Consider the following 17,225-nt stretch of genomic DNA (forward strand, 5'->3'; position numbering starts at 1 on the left):
GTTATGTTCTCCTTATTGTGAAGGGGCTCATTCTTTCGTTCACCACATCACCAACAGCAATAGGGTACAGAGTGTCTCCCCTTAAGATGAAACTCCCCATTCATCATCTCACAATAAAGTTGTTGTTCTAGTCTTCAGTTTTGCACGCCTTGCTTGGCGCTCACACAATGTCATGATGTTCAGAAAACGACTTTTGGCTGTTTCTTCAAGCACTTCTTGATTTGCGCCGTTCTAGAATAGACATAGGTTCAATTATTTGCACTTCAACGCCACAGCGGACACTGCCACAGAGGAAATAGGAATTCCGAATAAATGACGCTCTATAATTGGGTGCCACGTGTTATGATAACAAAAAATGTGTCTCTCACAATGCAGGCATATCGACAGAGGCTCGAAGACGAAGGAAAAGCGCAGGATGACGCTCTCCCTGGTCTCGACCACATCTCTGGTGACCAGATGTTCTTCATTTCACAAGCACTCGTAAGCAAACTTTATGACTCCGTTGAGTTGCAGCATTTCAACAATCATTTCTGGGATGAAGAACCCCCGCCCCCTCCTAATCGTCAGCATTTCTAGAACCACTTGAGATGATCGCGATAATCTGCGCTAACGCTACGAATAAACTGAAGAATCTGAAGCTGCACAGCTCCGATTGTTTAGTCGAACATCCAAGTCTAAAAAAATATGCGTACATCCTCACAAATACATATGCACACATTTAGCATACAAGTCGGTCATCTGGACTAAAAATACTACTGGAGACAACTTTATCTGATATGCAAACGGTACATATTAAAGTATATATGAGTATGCAAACACTCAAGTAGTTCCAGAATCAGCTTCGATATTAGGTGATAGCAATTGCAACCTAATTACTTTTTAAATCAATTTTTTTAAATACACCTCGTGCTTTGTTCAAATTACTTTGTGTGCTATCGGAGATTGAACTTCACATCAGACATTCAATTATTTTCACGATGTCCTAAATTTTTCCTCTTTTGCTTAAGACAAGATAACCGCGACTTCAATACCAGTAGGCTTTACTGTAAGCGAATAGTGATGCATTCAAATAGTAAAGAAGGCGGTATTTGTATCCACCATAGTGGAAGTGTCGTCATCTTACAGGGGTTGGGACAGGTCACTCAGGTTATCCCAGATAAGCGCAAGGGACGGTTATCTGCACCGATGTGAACCTCAATTGAAAGTTTCACAGCGGATAAGGTCTAGAAGCGGAGAAAATGGTCACTGCGAATACCGAAACTCATTGCGGCTCTGACATCACAGCCCCCGCCGCCGCCAGTAAGGCAGCGCATGAGAAGTCACGTGCTTACGAGTTCCAATGGGAATGGACACAGCGCTCACCTCTTTGACGTCTGCGCTTTCGTCAGGAGTGTGTTCGGTTACATCCCATTTCGCCTATTCCCATTTTGCCTAATCCGGATTATCGGATTAAAGAGGCGAGAGGGGTGACTGACGTTAGGCGAAATGGGACTGCTGCGCAATCTCATAAGGCGAAAAGAGGACTGTCGACAAGTAGGCGTTACTTACATGTGCCGTCCCGATAGTGACGTCTGCAAGAAATGAATGCGCTAGCCCGACGACAACATTACGTCGTCCGAAACAAGGACCCTTTACATTTGCAAACGAAGGTGTGTGCGATACTACAATAATAAAATGAATATATTATTATTGAGTAAAACTTTTTTGTTGATTCATGAATGGATGGATGGATGGATGGATGGATGAATGTTTAACGTAAAAAAATATATAAGTTTTCATATAGACTGGACACGGAAATGAACCTGCTGCACTCTAAAAACTGAACTTCACCGCATGGCACCCTCTGCGCCAACCATTGCCCCGTATGATACACTCTAAAAACAGAACTTCACCGCATAGCACGTAGTGCGACAATCATTGTCGCGAACGATAGGGTTATCGCTTTTGATTCGAGGAGAGGGGGAGGCGTACGCCTTTTTGCGGCAATTATACAATATATCCAAATTGTCACAAAAATGCGTACGCCACCTCTCTCCTCGAATCCGAAGCGATAACCCTTTCATTCATGGCAAAGGTTGGCGCACTACGTGCTATGCGCGGTGAAGTTCTGTTTTTAGAGTGAATAGGGTTTTCGGTCGTGATCCGAAGACAGAGGGGGACGTACGCCTTTTTGTGTCAATTTGGATATATGATAGTTGACGCAAAAAGGCGTACGCCTTCCTCTCTCCTCGAATCAGAGGCGAGAATCCTATCATTCGTCGCAGTGGTTGGCACAGGACGTGCTATGCGGTGAAGTTCAGTTTTTAGAGTGTACCACTTTGCAAAATCACTAGCACGGACACAGGTTTTTCGTGCGGTTCAGGAAATTCGACTTGGAGTGAAAAAAAATAAGAGGCAGATTTTTGGATTTCTGTTCGCTTCAAAAAATAAATAAATAAATAACATAAAGAGAAAGAAAGAAAACTCCACTCGTGAATCGAGCGACGGGAACACGAAGGCAAGGCGAAGGGTACGCCATGACCAACCAGATTGTCGTGACGTGGTCCCTGTGCACGTAACCTGTGACAGACCTTATTAGTTTAGCCCACAGATACGAAATATAACAGGTAAAATGACTTTTGGCAGCACGCTGGAATAGAACTAGTGGAGGTATAAAGGTGCTACGTGTAGATGCGTAAGTAACTTTGACTTCCCGACAAAGAATAACAAATTTCTCGCATTTCGTTTTAAGGAATAACTAAAAAATGCATTTAAACGCAATGCTATGCTTGAATAAAACCCACGAGGTTGTAAAGTTCTCTGAAGATGCGAAAGTGACTTTCGGCAGCACGCTAGTGGACCGCCTACTTTCATTACGTGACACTGATCAGTAGGCGAAGTGGGACTGTCTCCAGCATACATTAGGCCAAATGGGACCCCCTTGAGTTGGAAATTGGTGAACGCCCTAAGGGACTGAGAGATAATCCGCTAAAAAGCGTTAGGCGAAATGGGAATAGGCGAAGTGGGAAGACACGGTGTGTTCGAGGACTTTTATCTCGCTAAGTACGACACGTGGAAGAATAATTCTTTTTTCCTCAGCATTCAGGCATGTGGTAAAATGTGTCCATGATTCCATGAACTGCATCTATGAAACTGTGCCAACGTCTTTTAGTTCAACCTGAATAGTCTGGAAGACGCCAAAAAGTGCAGAACGCAAACTCTGGTTCACAAGCTTTGTGGTGTGCGCTGTGCGCTGCTACACACAGTGTGAGAGTATTATGTCAACCTTCAATTCTGATTCCGTAAAATCCGGCATTATATCTGTTTTCTACCAGAAGCCTTTAAGAAATATAACGCTCGGTTACCCAATAGCCTTCCAGTACACCATTTGTCTGTGTACTTACACATATGTGCAAGCGTGCGTGTGTTTTTTCCCGCATCGTGTACCCACATTTCTGCATGTCACGTCCCACCCTGTTGTACTCGAAGTGTTACTTGAAGCAGGACTTGGCTCACGGTACTGCGTTGCATTGTGTGCGACCGCGGGCGAACATTGGTTGCTATGGCAACAGACGTTTGTGGGTTCTTCCGCAGCAGGCTGCAAGGCGTTCGCACGTGCTGAGCTTTTTCTGACGAACGCACCGTGCTGCAAGCGGACAACCGATTCCCTCCATCACGCATACCTGTAGAGCGGCTTGTCAGCGACTGTATGAGATAAATTAATTTCAACGCGGCCATTGTAAACATGAAGCGCATGGATAGCAGCAAAAACAGAGAAACAAAAACACAAGAAGAAGACGCAGGATTCTTACACCTTCATTCACGCAAAGAGCAGCTTCTGCCACACCGAACTTCAAGCCATCTCCCATACCGACGAGGACATCACAAAGGACGTGCGCTGTGCGGCGTCCGCATGTAATCGACTATCCCAACTGATTGCATATCTAGCAAATATTGGGGCAGTTTCCTGCAGTAGAAACAGAAGTGTGAACCACGCCTAAGAATCCTACCTTGGTCGTGTGTATTCTATGGCAACCAGTGGCCGTGAGGATTGAAAAGCTCCTAAGCTGACCATTGCATCAAACTAGAGCAAAGTACTTGGTTGGTTTGCCTCACAGCACGAGCGGCAAAGCCGTATAAACCGCGAGCACAATTTGGGCGGACATGGCGTATCTGGCTTGAAGGCTGTATGCACATTATCACAACCCAAAGCAGGAGGCATTGCAACGTACTCCGGAAAATAAAGTGACTGATTGCAATGTTACGCTTCGTTGATCTGCTTAAGTGAGCATTTCGTTCCAAACAGCATCCCCATAATATGTACCAGCCACAGTCATGTAGTCATATGTAAAACGGTCGTAATATGTACAACGTAATCTATATAACTCGCTGGACTAGTTCGCTAGTGATATCGTCCTCTGGATGCTGCAGTCTAAAAAATATAACTCCTTTTTGGGTGTAATTTGACGATACCCTACCTGACTCCATTTTTGGTGTATATGCACACCCTCTGGTGAAACTACACCCCTCAGAAAGGGTGTCCTCTGAACCAGAGTTGTACGTTACTAGTAATTGCGTTACTAGTAATCAATTACTTTTTCAGTAATTTGTAACGTAATCAATTAGTTTTCTGAGCAAGTAATTTTCCAAGTAATCTGATTACAATTCTCGGTAATCAATTACTAAGTAATCGATTACTTTTTAACCTTCTGTCAACAATGGAAATCCTTTTCAGCAACCCAATCTGTTCTTCTGTTCCACCACGAGTTCGACTGAGGCAATGACGCAGGGGTCACTGTGACGTCACTGAGGTCACTGTCACTGTGAGGTCACTGTGACGGCCGTCTCTAGTCCACACGTGTTCCATGCACACCACATTAATATGATAATCCCTTACAACCGCGACCTACTGCAGCAACAGTAAAGTAGGTGACTGTGTTTATAAATTGTGCGGGCTGAACATAACAATAGTAACAAAACGAAGCGGATGTTTCGATGTTGTTTTAAATCTGTATATAAATCTGTAATAAACGCGTGTATGTGCTTTGTATGTTGCTTTCAAATGTATTTCTGAATTTCACTTATCACGTATGTTGGTGTCTCATATTAGAATTTGCAACAAGAGCTGCATGGTTGCATTCATTGCACGCTTGTTGGCTTTGCTATGGCCCACATTTAAAAGTAACGGGAAAAGTAACGCGTTACATTTTTAATCGGTAAGGTATTACATTTTTGATGAAGTAATTTGTAACGGTAAAGAATTACTTTTTGCGCAGTAATAACAGTAATTGTAATCAATTACTTTTTTCGAGTAACGTGTACAACTCTGCTCTGAACACATCTTTTGGTGTAATCCAGCGGTACGCTAATTGACTCCCTTTTTGATGTATGTCAACACCCTCAGTAAGGGTGTTATGCCGAGGGCAACAGAAACACAACAGGCAAAATAACAGGCATATTATTTATTTGCATTACCTAGAATACACTGCATGCACTGCAATAAGAATTGCATAATCACCGCACAATACAAAATATAAAAATGTCGACCAACATTATTACGGTACAGCCAACGGTATTACGGTGAGGGCAAGAGAAGTTCTGCCTGTGTAGTTAAGAAAATGAACTGTGAAATACCTTCATCAAATTAAGGGCGAACCACACATTACATGATATAGTTACGCAGATGGATGAGGCTAGAGAAGAATCAAGAGTACACAAACACAGCCCTCGTGAACACGCAAGCAGCCCAAGATAGAAAGTAAGGCAATCGGTAAAGAGTCAGCGAAGTGTCGGTAACGAGACTCGAACCCATACCTCTCTGATTTCAAGTCAAGTGTACTACCAATTACACCATGTCGACATCGCTAACATACCAACTCGCCAGGGCCTTATTCAGAAGACACGCACAGCCATTGACTCAGCAACTCTAAAGCGGAGATCGGAGGGCTGTGGGCTTGTCGTTTAGTTCCTTTCTACCTCTTGCCTCTTGAGTGTTGGCTCTTGCCAGCTGCTTTACTTTCTACCACAAATTGCACCAACTGCGTTTGTTACGTATACCTCTTGACTTTGCCTAACGGCCACATGAGACCGTTACAACGCGAGGCGCACTCTTCTCGGATCTAATACATGCATTCCACTTCAGGTTCAAACATAATCTGAAAATACCCGCTTCAGAGGCACCTCACTCAACAAGACAAGACAAAATACAGCGACAACACTTACCAAACAACACGATGCAGCTAGCCGCTCGGACAAGTTACTCGATCCGATAGGCACGGCGCAGCCGTTGCTTGCCTCCGTTCGAGACCCACTATATAAAAACTATAAAACTATATATAAAATACAGTCGACCCGCGTTTATCCGGACGGCTTCGTTTCCTGTGAAAATGTCCGGATAGCGGGTGAACCGGATAAGTGAAACACGACAATCCAGAGTGATCCTAAAAGGGCATATTCATTGACCATTACACAGAAAACTATCCATTATCATCTGTTTCATTCTAATACACGCATCCAGTTCTTGCAAACCTTTGCGAATGGCATTGAGTTGCGAAATATTGTTATGTTGCTCAAAAAATAATAGCGCTGTTCTCAGTGCCGCCGGCGCATTTTCTACCGTGACAGCTGGTGCATCCATGCTTTCATCATCAGATTCTTCTTGAACACTATCGGAGGCGACGACACTGACGGTGTCGTCATCTACGATTGCAGAGGGGTCCTCGTTGCGGACCTTCTCAGTCTGAAATCACCAGACTGCTCAGTGGATTACTTTTGTGTAACGTGAAAAGTCGGAAAGGGAGAAAATTCTTCCCACCAACACAGTCTTTGTGTCAGTAAAAGGAAGGCAACGACCAGGGTTCTCGACCTCGCTTGACTAGGTGTGGGCCAAGTGTCATTCCTGGACAATGACCGGATAACTGAAGCCGATTGTTGGGTATTACTCACCCGCGCTTATCCGGACTTCATTTATCCGGATCCTGCGTTATCCAGACAAAAAAGCGTGGGGACGGATTTCTCCCCATGTATTTCGCCCTCGTTTATCCGGACTTCAGCTTCCGAACTCGGACGAGAATTCCAGGGAACAGAAATGTGTAATACCGAACAATCGGCTTCAGTTATACGGCTACCAGCTCCGGTGGCGCAGCGGTAACGCGTGCGCTTGGAGACTGGGAGGTCCGCGGTTCGAATCCGCGGGCCGGCTGTGCCGTCTGGGGTTTTTCCTGGGTTTCCCTCAGATGTGTAATAGGCGTATGCCGGCACAGTTCCCCTGAAGTCGGCCCATGGACGCAGCTATCCTCCCCCCGAGCGGATTCCGCTCGGTCTTCCACTTCACCCTTTCCTCTCCTCCTCTCCATCACCTTTCCCTTCCCGAGAAACAGGCCGCCTAATCAGGCAGGCAGACCTCTCGGGTTCCTCCCAACGACACTCCTCCTCCTCCTCCTCCTCGTTAAACGGCTATTGTCCAGGAATGACACTTGGCCCACACCTAGTCAAGCGAGGTTGAGAACCCTGGTCGTGGCCTTCTTTTTACTGACACAAAGACTGTGTTGCTGGGAAGAATTTTCTCCCTTTCCGACTTTTCATGTTACACAAAAGTAATCCACTGAGCAGTTTGGTGATTTCAGATTGAGAAGGTCCACAACGAGGACCCCTGCGCTGCAATCATAGATGACGACATCGTCAGTGTCGTCGCTACCGATAGTGTTCAAGAAGAATCTGATGATGAAAGCGGGGATGCACTAGCTTTGACGGTAGAATATGAGCGGGCGGCACTGAGAATAGCGATATTATTTTTCGAGCAACAGAACAATGTTTTGCAAGTCAATGCCATTCGCAAAGGTTTGCAAGAACTAGGTGCGTGTATTAGAAAGGAACAGATGACAATGGACAGTTTTCTGTGTAATGGTCAATAAAGATGTCCTTTTAGAATCACTCTGGAATTTCGCGTTTCACTTATCCGGTTGCCCCGCTATCAGGACATTTTCGCAGGAAACGAAGCCGTCCGGATAAACGCGGGTCGACTGTACTAGTATTCCGGTGGAGTTGAGAACTACGCCCGACGATACTCACGTTCAGCGAGCGTGAAGTCAGAGCCTCAGGACAGCGAGCATATGCGTTTCATTTCATTGGTATGGATACAGAAGCAATGTGTCATTGTGCTCGGAACACCAGAGCGACGCATTTCTTGACATCAGCGACACCCTAGCGGCGAACGGAAGTGGACGCACTTATTGACAGACAGGTGCGTCGCGTACCCGGTAACCTGCTTGTAAGTCTACCAGCTCCAGTTTGCAGCAACTGTGTCGCTCAGATGAATATGTACACCACTCCTGTGCTCCATAGACGTTTGCCGGGACCTGTACTTCCCTTTATAAAAGAACGTGGCTACCATTTTTTCAACATATCTGCCAGAAATACGTAGAAGGTAGCGGGACCTTGGAAAATCACGTCGTGTGATAGTCAAGATCTATTTGTTGTTGGAGAATCGCTTCCCAACCTTGCCGCGTTGTCTGTAAGAGATGAAATCCGCACAACGCAAGCGATGCAGCGGGTGTAACCGCATTTATATTCATCGTTCAATAGTTTTGCTATTCATTAACATGAATGTTAATTTTAAAAATCCGGACACCCAATTTACAGAAATAATGTGGGCGAATGATAGCACTTGATCGGCTATTATCCGTTTCCTCAACTGTTCGCAACGGCGCTCCTGTAATTTTCGGCGCACGATACCCCGCGGGTCAATTATTTCCGCCCAAGCAATCGGGGACCATTTTTTGCGGGACCATATTTTGTGGAACCAAAATTCATGTTCTCGAAACAAGGAAAATCAATTAGAATACTCGATTGCTTCGTAAGATTATATAGGCCGTGTTTAAAATTACAACTTCACTATTTACAACACAAATTCACGTAATTTCGATGTCTGTTCAAGCCTATACGTAGGACAGTCGTCGTTTGTCGCGTGAAGGAAGGTGGTACTCCAAAGCGTAACTCTGGATCGACCTTGATCGATTATATGAAATAACTTCTCCGTGATCATTCATTCAGTTGGCAATTTACTAGCGCTCAGATCCATCCTGCATCCCCTTTTTTTAAAACTTCATTTGTGTATGTGTTGCCCACTTGCCCTAAAACAATAGTGATTTGCCTAAAACGCATAAACTTGGCTCACAAGATGTCCCATTCTTCAGCTTTTTGCACGACCCAATTACACGTTTTAAAGTTTGGATTGAATTAACTGAGATATCAGCGTCCAACGCGACGAAATCTCAAGGAAAAAATTACGCTTCAGAGTTCTCTAAAAAAAGAAAAAAGCGCAAATTGATTTTTTCACATGAAATATAAGGAGGTCGAACTACACTGTTTCCTACACTGACACAACATTTGATGTTGTGAAGTGATCGTTATTACTATTTTTTTTTAACTCTATGTCCTTATATTATTTGTCGCATCTCTTGGTGCCAAGGGGAAAAAAAGAAACAGTCTCTGTTGGAAATATCGCGACTCCCGTTGCCGGGCCCCGCCGTTCGACCTTGGCTGGTTACGTGTGTGTCGACCCAAAGCTTTTATCCCCCCCCCCCCAATCCGTCTTTCTTTGTACGGCTTGGTACAGGGGGACGATGAGAGTCACTAAATAGGGGGATCAGTCAAAACAAAAAAGGAAGGTACCTGTCACTGGGGGTTCCCCGCTGACGTTAGTTTTCGGGACTCGTGTAATGAAGAAGAAGAAGAAGTCTTTATTTGCAACAGTAGAATTGCGTACAATGTCATAGTGTCATTAACAGGACTTCCAGGTCAAGCCTGTGATGCAATCCGCAGTCAGCAAGTCAGTAGACCATAACAACAAAATAAAGTTACATCAACTGCTCTGAACACCAAATGAAGTTACAAGTACAATTCCAACACATAGGTATAATCATTAAGAAAAGTACGACTTGCAGCTTGGGGTCAGAGACCATTTAAACGATTCGTTACTGCATTTTGTGCATAAGATATTATGGCTTAAGTTTTGTTTTGATGACAGTATAATTGGGTTCTTGGCTTATCGTTATAGGTAAAATACTCCATTCCTTTCCACCGCAGTAAGGGTAAATATGCCGTAGTTTGTACGCGGGACAGGCAGTGTGATCATCCATTCACCCCTTCGTAAGTTGCAGGTGTAGGAATAACGTGTAAATGAGACGATATGAGTAACGTTATTGCCATGAATTATTTTCTGTACCAGTGAGCAAACTTTGTACTTTATTAACGTGAAAATGTCCATGACGGATAGCAAGTTAAGTGGAAACGGGATTGAGTTTCTCGGCGACGTTTGCAGTAATATACGTAGCGCCCTTTTTTGCAATCGATATAGCGGGCGAAGTGTTGTTTTGTAGGTAAGACCATACACCTCCAATGCGTAGTTGAGGTGAGAGTGTACTAATGCATAATAAATGTTAAGTAGAGTGTGTATGGGAAAATATGGTTGTGTTTTCGATAATGCGTACAACCGAGGGCACATCTTGTTACGAATTGTAAGGATGTGGTTGTTCCAGTTTAACTGTTCCTCTAGGATTACGCGTAAAAACTTCGTTAGCTGTATACTCTTGGTAGATGGTGCGAAGAGAAGTAGAGCTGTTAGTTATCAAGCTGTAGCTTGCTTTGAGAGGGGCGAAACACAACGTAATTTGATTTCGCGGAGTTCGGAACAAGTTTGTTGCTCGAAAGCCATTTTGTTAACGTATGTGCTTAAACAGCTCTTCAGGTATTTTGCACTCTCGAAGATGTTCGTATCATCCGCGTAGAGCACACAGCTTTCGTGCAGGTAGTTATGCAAGTCATTAATAAAGGCCAGGAATAAAAAGGGGCCCAAAATCCCTGCTGGAAACAGTCTCATTGAAAATCCTATGAAAATCTCATTGAACCTAGTAGACACCATGTACACAAATCTCATTCAGTGACCAGGAAAATTCTCATTCCCAATAGATGATTTGGGACAAAAATAATATTGAAAATGGTGCAATATTCAATGAGTCTCAATGAGAAGTCACAGTAAGTGTGAATGAGATGCAATGAGAAGTTGTGGTTGAAAGATCATTAAATATCCCCCTCACGTCTCATTGAACCAATGAGTCACAGCGGCAGATTTCTCATTGGAGCAGGCCTCCATTTCTATTTGCCAGCGAACTTTTTGGGGTATATTCACATTAGATGTGCACAGCTTTCCAATGACTCTAAATGATTTCCTGCAACAACGAATTAGACTCAATGTGACTTCAACTTTATTTGCTTTATTTGATCAAGGCATTACACATGGTATGGTACACAGGGTGTCCCAGAAAACGTGTCATTGAATTATAATAAAAAAACTACGCCACCTGGAATCATGCGGTCAACAGCATTTGTTCTTATTAGGTTTTTGCCACCTCCTAATGTGAATGTCATGTACTCCAAGTTTAATTATGTAAATATTTGCGAACTGAACTCGGAAATTTGCCAAGTAAAGGTCACTTTTTTACCCCACCAATATGAAGAGCGTGCCGAATTCACTCAAATTCACGATAATTGACAGTGATATTCACGAGCTATCCCATCGGAAAAAATAGCCGAATATCATGCTTTTCGGGGCACTGGACCATAACGCGCGATGACTTTTTGAGCGCAATCGCTCTCAGGGAGACGAAAGGAGGTTCCGAAGCCAGCCCACAGAGTGATAGTAGAAAAAGTAACAGTTCCTAAAATTGGAAAAGGGAAAGCATTATCCCAGCGAAAGTCGAACGTGATAAGCCGTGCCTGTTTTATCTCTCTCTGCGATGTCGGGAAGGGCTGGGTTTCCAACCTCCTTTCGTCGGACTGACAAAGATTGCGCTGAAAAATTCATCGTGCGCTATTCTGTGCGACCTCCGTAGAGCATGATGTTCGGCTATTTTTTCCGACGGGATAGGTCCTGAATATCTCTGTCAATTATCATTAATTTGACTAAATTAGACACGCTCTTCACGTTAGTGGGGTAAAAGAGTGACCTTTACTAGGCAAATTTCCGACTTAAGCTCGCAAAAATTTACGTAATTAAACTTACGTTACACGACATTCACACGAGGAGGTGGCAAAAACCCAGTAAGAACAAATGCCATTGACCGCATGACCCTAGGTGGTGTAGTTTTTTTTATTATAATTCAATGACACGTTTTCTGGGACACCCTGTATATTACAGCACATATATCTCAGCTTGGGTGTCATAATCTGAATTGTCCTGTACCTTTACAGATGCGCAATGTTTGACTAGAAATAGTGACTATGGTGAATTATTTAGTGATCGATACAATTGCATAGCGAAATTCCGCGACAGATATTTCAACGCACATGCGCGTTTGTGTGTTTTCTCAACACGGAATTACTTTCGACGCTGAATAGATCCCGTTCTGTTATTTCGCCTTTGCGAGAAGTCCCCTAATTAAAAAGCTAATGAACTTTAGGTAATTCATGATCATATTGTTGCATGATTTTCTTCGAGCGAGTGTTCGCCTGGCCATATAACTCTACTGAAAAATGGCATCTATTTTGCTCCACTAGTTTTTAATAAAAATGTTGTAGCGAATAAAAACAAACACTCTGTGTTTGCAAGAAACAACCAATAATCATCATTGATCATTGATCATCAGGTATGAAAACAGATATACTACAAATATCCAGTGTACATACAGCAACAGTGACAACACTATAAGGAGATAATGCGTGACACAATTTGAAGCAGGCAAAATCTGATACATTCATATGAGAAATCACGAACGTCACTTATCCAGTAGCACCTTCTCATCTAATTGTCCGACAAAGAAAGTCCGTCTAGTGCAAGCGGGATGATGGCACATCGTGAAGGCACTTCAGAGAACTATGGATAAATATCGGGTCACTAGAACACCTCTTGGTTCGCTTGGAAGTTGAGGATTAAGCGTCCGAAACACGCCGCTTACCTTTGTGCTAACAGAGCTCGTGCACGGGTTCAGGAACAAAATGCGTGACGGAGGACCTCACTACACAAATGCATGGACGTCGGTCGACGACGGTCGACGTCGGTCGGACGACGGTCAGCGGAGCTGAAGGGCAGGAAGCACCATCTAATTTACCAGACTGCATCTTAGATCCTACACGCCAACAGACGTTTCCAAGTTCAAAACATATTCTGAATTGATGCCGATGGCACTCGGTAGCATACGACGACGAGAGCATTATGGCTGTAAACGATGAAAGATGAAAGTCACTGAAAAGGTTAGCCAGCTGTAGGGATCGAACCCACATCTTCTGGTTTGCCGGTCCAGGGCTCTACCAATTGAGCTAAGCTAACACGCCTCTCCAGCGACTTTCGGGGTGCGTCATCTGAAGGGACGACAAACCAGCCACTCACTCTCACTCACCCTCCTTTCACTCTTACATTTTTGCTCACTCATACACACATTCATACGACGGAAATCGACGCAAGCGGCACCTGTTGAACAAGAGATAACTGATGTTCTGAGGCTGGAACAACATAGAAGGGACAGATACAATCAGTTACAATCAGTTACAATACAACAGATACAATCAGACAGGTCAGTGACTTTCGTCTTTCATCGTTGATTTCTTAGGCAATTTGAGGCTTTGTTTGTATCTGTCCCTTCTATGTTGTTCCAGCCTCAGAACATCAGTTATCTCTTGTTCAGCAGGTGCCGCTTGCGTCGATTTCCGTCGTATGAATGTGTGTATGAGTGAGCAAAAATGTAAGAGTGAAAGGAGGGTGAGTGAGAGTGAGTGGCTGGTTTGTCGTCCCTTCAGATGACGCACCCCGAAAGTCGCTGGAGAGGCGTGTTAGCTTAGCTCAATTGGTAGATCCCTGGACCGGCAAACCAGAAGATGTGGGTTCGATCCCTACAGCTGGCTAACCTTTTCAGTGACTTTCATCGTTGATTTCTTAGGCAATTTGAGGCTTTGTTTGTATCTGTCCCTTCTATGTTGTTCCAGCCTCAGAACATCAGTTATCTCTTGTTCATTATGGCTGTAGTTTCGTTTTGACAGACTGGAATAGCTGTCGCAGTGCACAATCAGTTTCCTGCAACCTACGCAGGAACGCGGAGTTGTGTGCATAACTTTGTACACGTTTCGGTCTTTATTTATTTATTTTATTTTCTTATTTATTTATTATTAGAATTATTATTCTTATTTCGTTTATTTTATTATTTCATCAATGTGTTTTATTGTATTTGAGCATAATTTAATATGTACACCTTATTCAATTAATCTAGACAGTTATTTTCTTTTTCCTTTTTTTTTTTTCGCTTTATATAAGCCCAGCTGATCTTCACAGCCAGGAATCTAACACTATCTGGCGTAGTCGCTGGAACATCCCACAAGGATCCCACAAGGATGCATCCCATTTCCAGCTCGAATCCAGCATTGAACTATTCTTGTTTTCGAATGGCAGTTGGATGGTTTCACAACGCAAATTCAACCTGCACTGACCCAGCATAGGAACTGCCTCGGCAGTCTTTTTTTTCTAGGCTCATTCTTATGTTTGCGTGCGAAATAGAGCTCCTCTATTGCAAGTCGTCAGTGTCCTTCAGTTTTCATTGTTTGACTCACATTGCAAAAACAAGTGTTTTCAGTTTTGGACCTATCGGTGCCCTATTTCAATGGCCGCTTTAATTATGCTGCGCAACTGTTTCAGAACCATTTGCTGCAACATCATTTGAAAGTTTTTCGTCTGCACTGGCACTTGGGAAAGGTGTAGGGCTCGAGGTCGTTAACATATCTAAAAAATGCAAGGGCAGTATCGCCTTCATCATCCACCGCTTACGAGCGAATGATCGCCAAAGGGGTCGTGTACAATGCCACTACATATCATATTAAATGTCAGAGGACAAACAATAGATTTTGTCTTACAGGATGTCATGTACTGTGTTTTTGAGATTTTCTTGTTTGAAGTGTATACATACAGCTGTCACATACAAGCGTATATTATTTGTATATGTTTTGGTATATATTGCTTACACAAGTTTGTTTACCACTTGCAAACACAATGTGTAAAACTATGCATGGGTAGAGAGCATACTTCACTTGAGGCACTCCTGCGTAATTCTATATGCATGCTCCTGGGGAAAAGAATATTCCCTTTCACTCTCGTGCAGTGCAAAAAAAAATATATGGATTTAAATGTAAGCAATTTAAAACTCGTCAGTTGCGTAGTTTGTGCCAATTGAAGTGTGTAGGAATTCAAACACGTTTCGAATAGAAGATATTTTAAATTATAATGATTGACTTCTGTATTCAGTGTACACCAATTTGCTCTATCCCTCGAATGTGTCCGTCATGATATTCATCCTTTCATCTACGCATGGAGCAGTCCTATCCGCACAGCATGTTTGCTCACATTAATTCAATTGACACAGTGATCATGATGGTTCGATGCTAAACAAATTCCCCAATTCGTTCTTCTTCTGTGATGGGGATCTTCATTGCACAACACGTCGGTTCAGATTGCTCCAATTGGAAATCATTGTTTCTCATTGGCACCCAGTGAACTAATTACTTGATTTGGTTATTGATTTCCTATTAATCTTCTTCATCACAACACCTGTTAGAGCGCTAAAACATGAAGCTATCTTTCCCTCAACATTTCTCATTACTTGAATGAGAAATACCTGCGTTATTCACATTAAATGAATTGGGTGTCCCAGTTCTCGTTGAAAGTCATTGGTTCTCATTAAACAAATTAGATCCTGGTTCCCTGGAAAACTCCTTCTCCACAACATCCGTTAGAGTGTTCAAACATAAAGTCAGCTTTCCCGCAACACTTCTCATTACTTCAATGAGAAATACCTGCGTTATTCACATTAAATGAATTGGGTGTCCCAGTTCTCGTTGAAAGTCATTGGTTCTCATTAAACAAATTAGATCCTGGTTCCCTGGAAAACTCCTTCTCCACAACATCCGTTAGAGTGTTCAAACATAAAGTCAGCTTTCCCGCAACACTTCTCATTACTTCAATGAGAAATACCTGCGTTATTCACATTAAATGAATTGGGTGTCCTTGTTCTCATTGAAAGTCATTGATTCTCATTAAACAAATTTGATTCTGGTTCCCTGGAAGACTCCTTCTCCACAACATCTGTTCAAGCGCTCAAACATAAAGTCAGCTTTCCCGCAACACTTCTCATTACTTCAATGAGAAATACCTGCTATATTCACATTAAATGAATTGGATGCATAAATTCTCATTGAAACTCATTGAAATTGATGCGGGCGCTTAATGAGATCGGGTCTACTTCTTCCAGCAGGGATCGAGCCCTGTGGCACGCCGGTTCCGCAGACGCTGCGTTGTGACACGTGCTTTCCAATTGCTACGAACTGCTCCCTGTCAGTGAGATAGCTCTTAATTAGTTCTAAGGTAACCCCACGTATTCCGTACTTTTGCATTTTTAGCAGTAAGAGGTTATGATCGATCAGGTCGAATGCCTTGGACAAGTCAACAAAGATGCCCATAGTGAGCAGCTTCGAATCTATGTTGCGGTTGATTCTTTCGGTGACATTACTGAGAGCCAACATCGTGGGCTTATCTTTTCTAAAGCGAAACTGGGATGTACTTAATATATTGCAGCTTTAAAGAAAACTTTCAAGCCTCCTCAACACAAGTCTTTCAATCACCTTACTCAGAGAAGACAACTTAGCAATCGACCGGTAGTTCGCAAGATGGAGTTTGCTACCCTTTATGAAAGAAAATGTGAAAGAAAAAGAAGGGCAAACACGGGGGAAATAAGTCTGTAAAATATACACTCTAAGAAACAAGTCTTCATACCATGCACTCTAAGAAAAAAATGTAGAATTTCCTACACAGAGTTGCAGCGGGACAGTACTTCTACCATTTCGTGCCAATCCACACGCGACTTCTCCCCTGCGGGTATAAGCGTCGTCGTCCCTTTCCCTTGCTCCTCTCTCTCACGTTTGCTCTAAGAGAAAATGGTAGAATTTCCTACCCAAGCTGGTAGAACGACAGATTCTACTCTGTAGTTTGTTTCTACTCTGCAGTTATACCCAAAAGGTAAAACTGGTTGGAGTGGAAATGCGGTTGCAATGCAGCTCTACCGAAATGGGTAGAAAATATCATACTTTTTTTTTTCTTAGAGTGTATTACTGAAGTTTGCGGGTAATAATAAGCAGTGTAGCTTGCGACAGAAATTTTGTAAAGTAGTTCGCACCTACGCCTGGAAAATGAATTAAGATACCTGGTAATACCT

General features: G+C 43.2%; 1 protein-coding gene across 1 annotated transcript in view; it reads left to right on the forward strand.

Annotated features, from left to right (window-relative positions):
* Positions 1–17,225, forward strand: part of LOC135368970 (membrane metallo-endopeptidase-like 1) — a 110,717-nt gene that overhangs the window by 81,191 nt on the left and 12,301 nt on the right. Inside the window, exon 12 of the mRNA XM_064602551.1 lies at positions 376–480. Coding sequence (XP_064458621.1) covers positions 376–480 — 105 coding nt within the window. The remainder of the gene's footprint in view (positions 1–375; positions 481–17,225) is intronic.

The sequence above is a fragment of the Ornithodoros turicata genome, chromosome 1, assembly GCF_037126465.1.
Source record: "Ornithodoros turicata isolate Travis chromosome 1, ASM3712646v1, whole genome shotgun sequence".
In the NCBI taxonomy this organism is placed as follows: Eukaryota; Metazoa; Arthropoda; class Arachnida; order Ixodida; family Argasidae; genus Ornithodoros; species Ornithodoros turicata.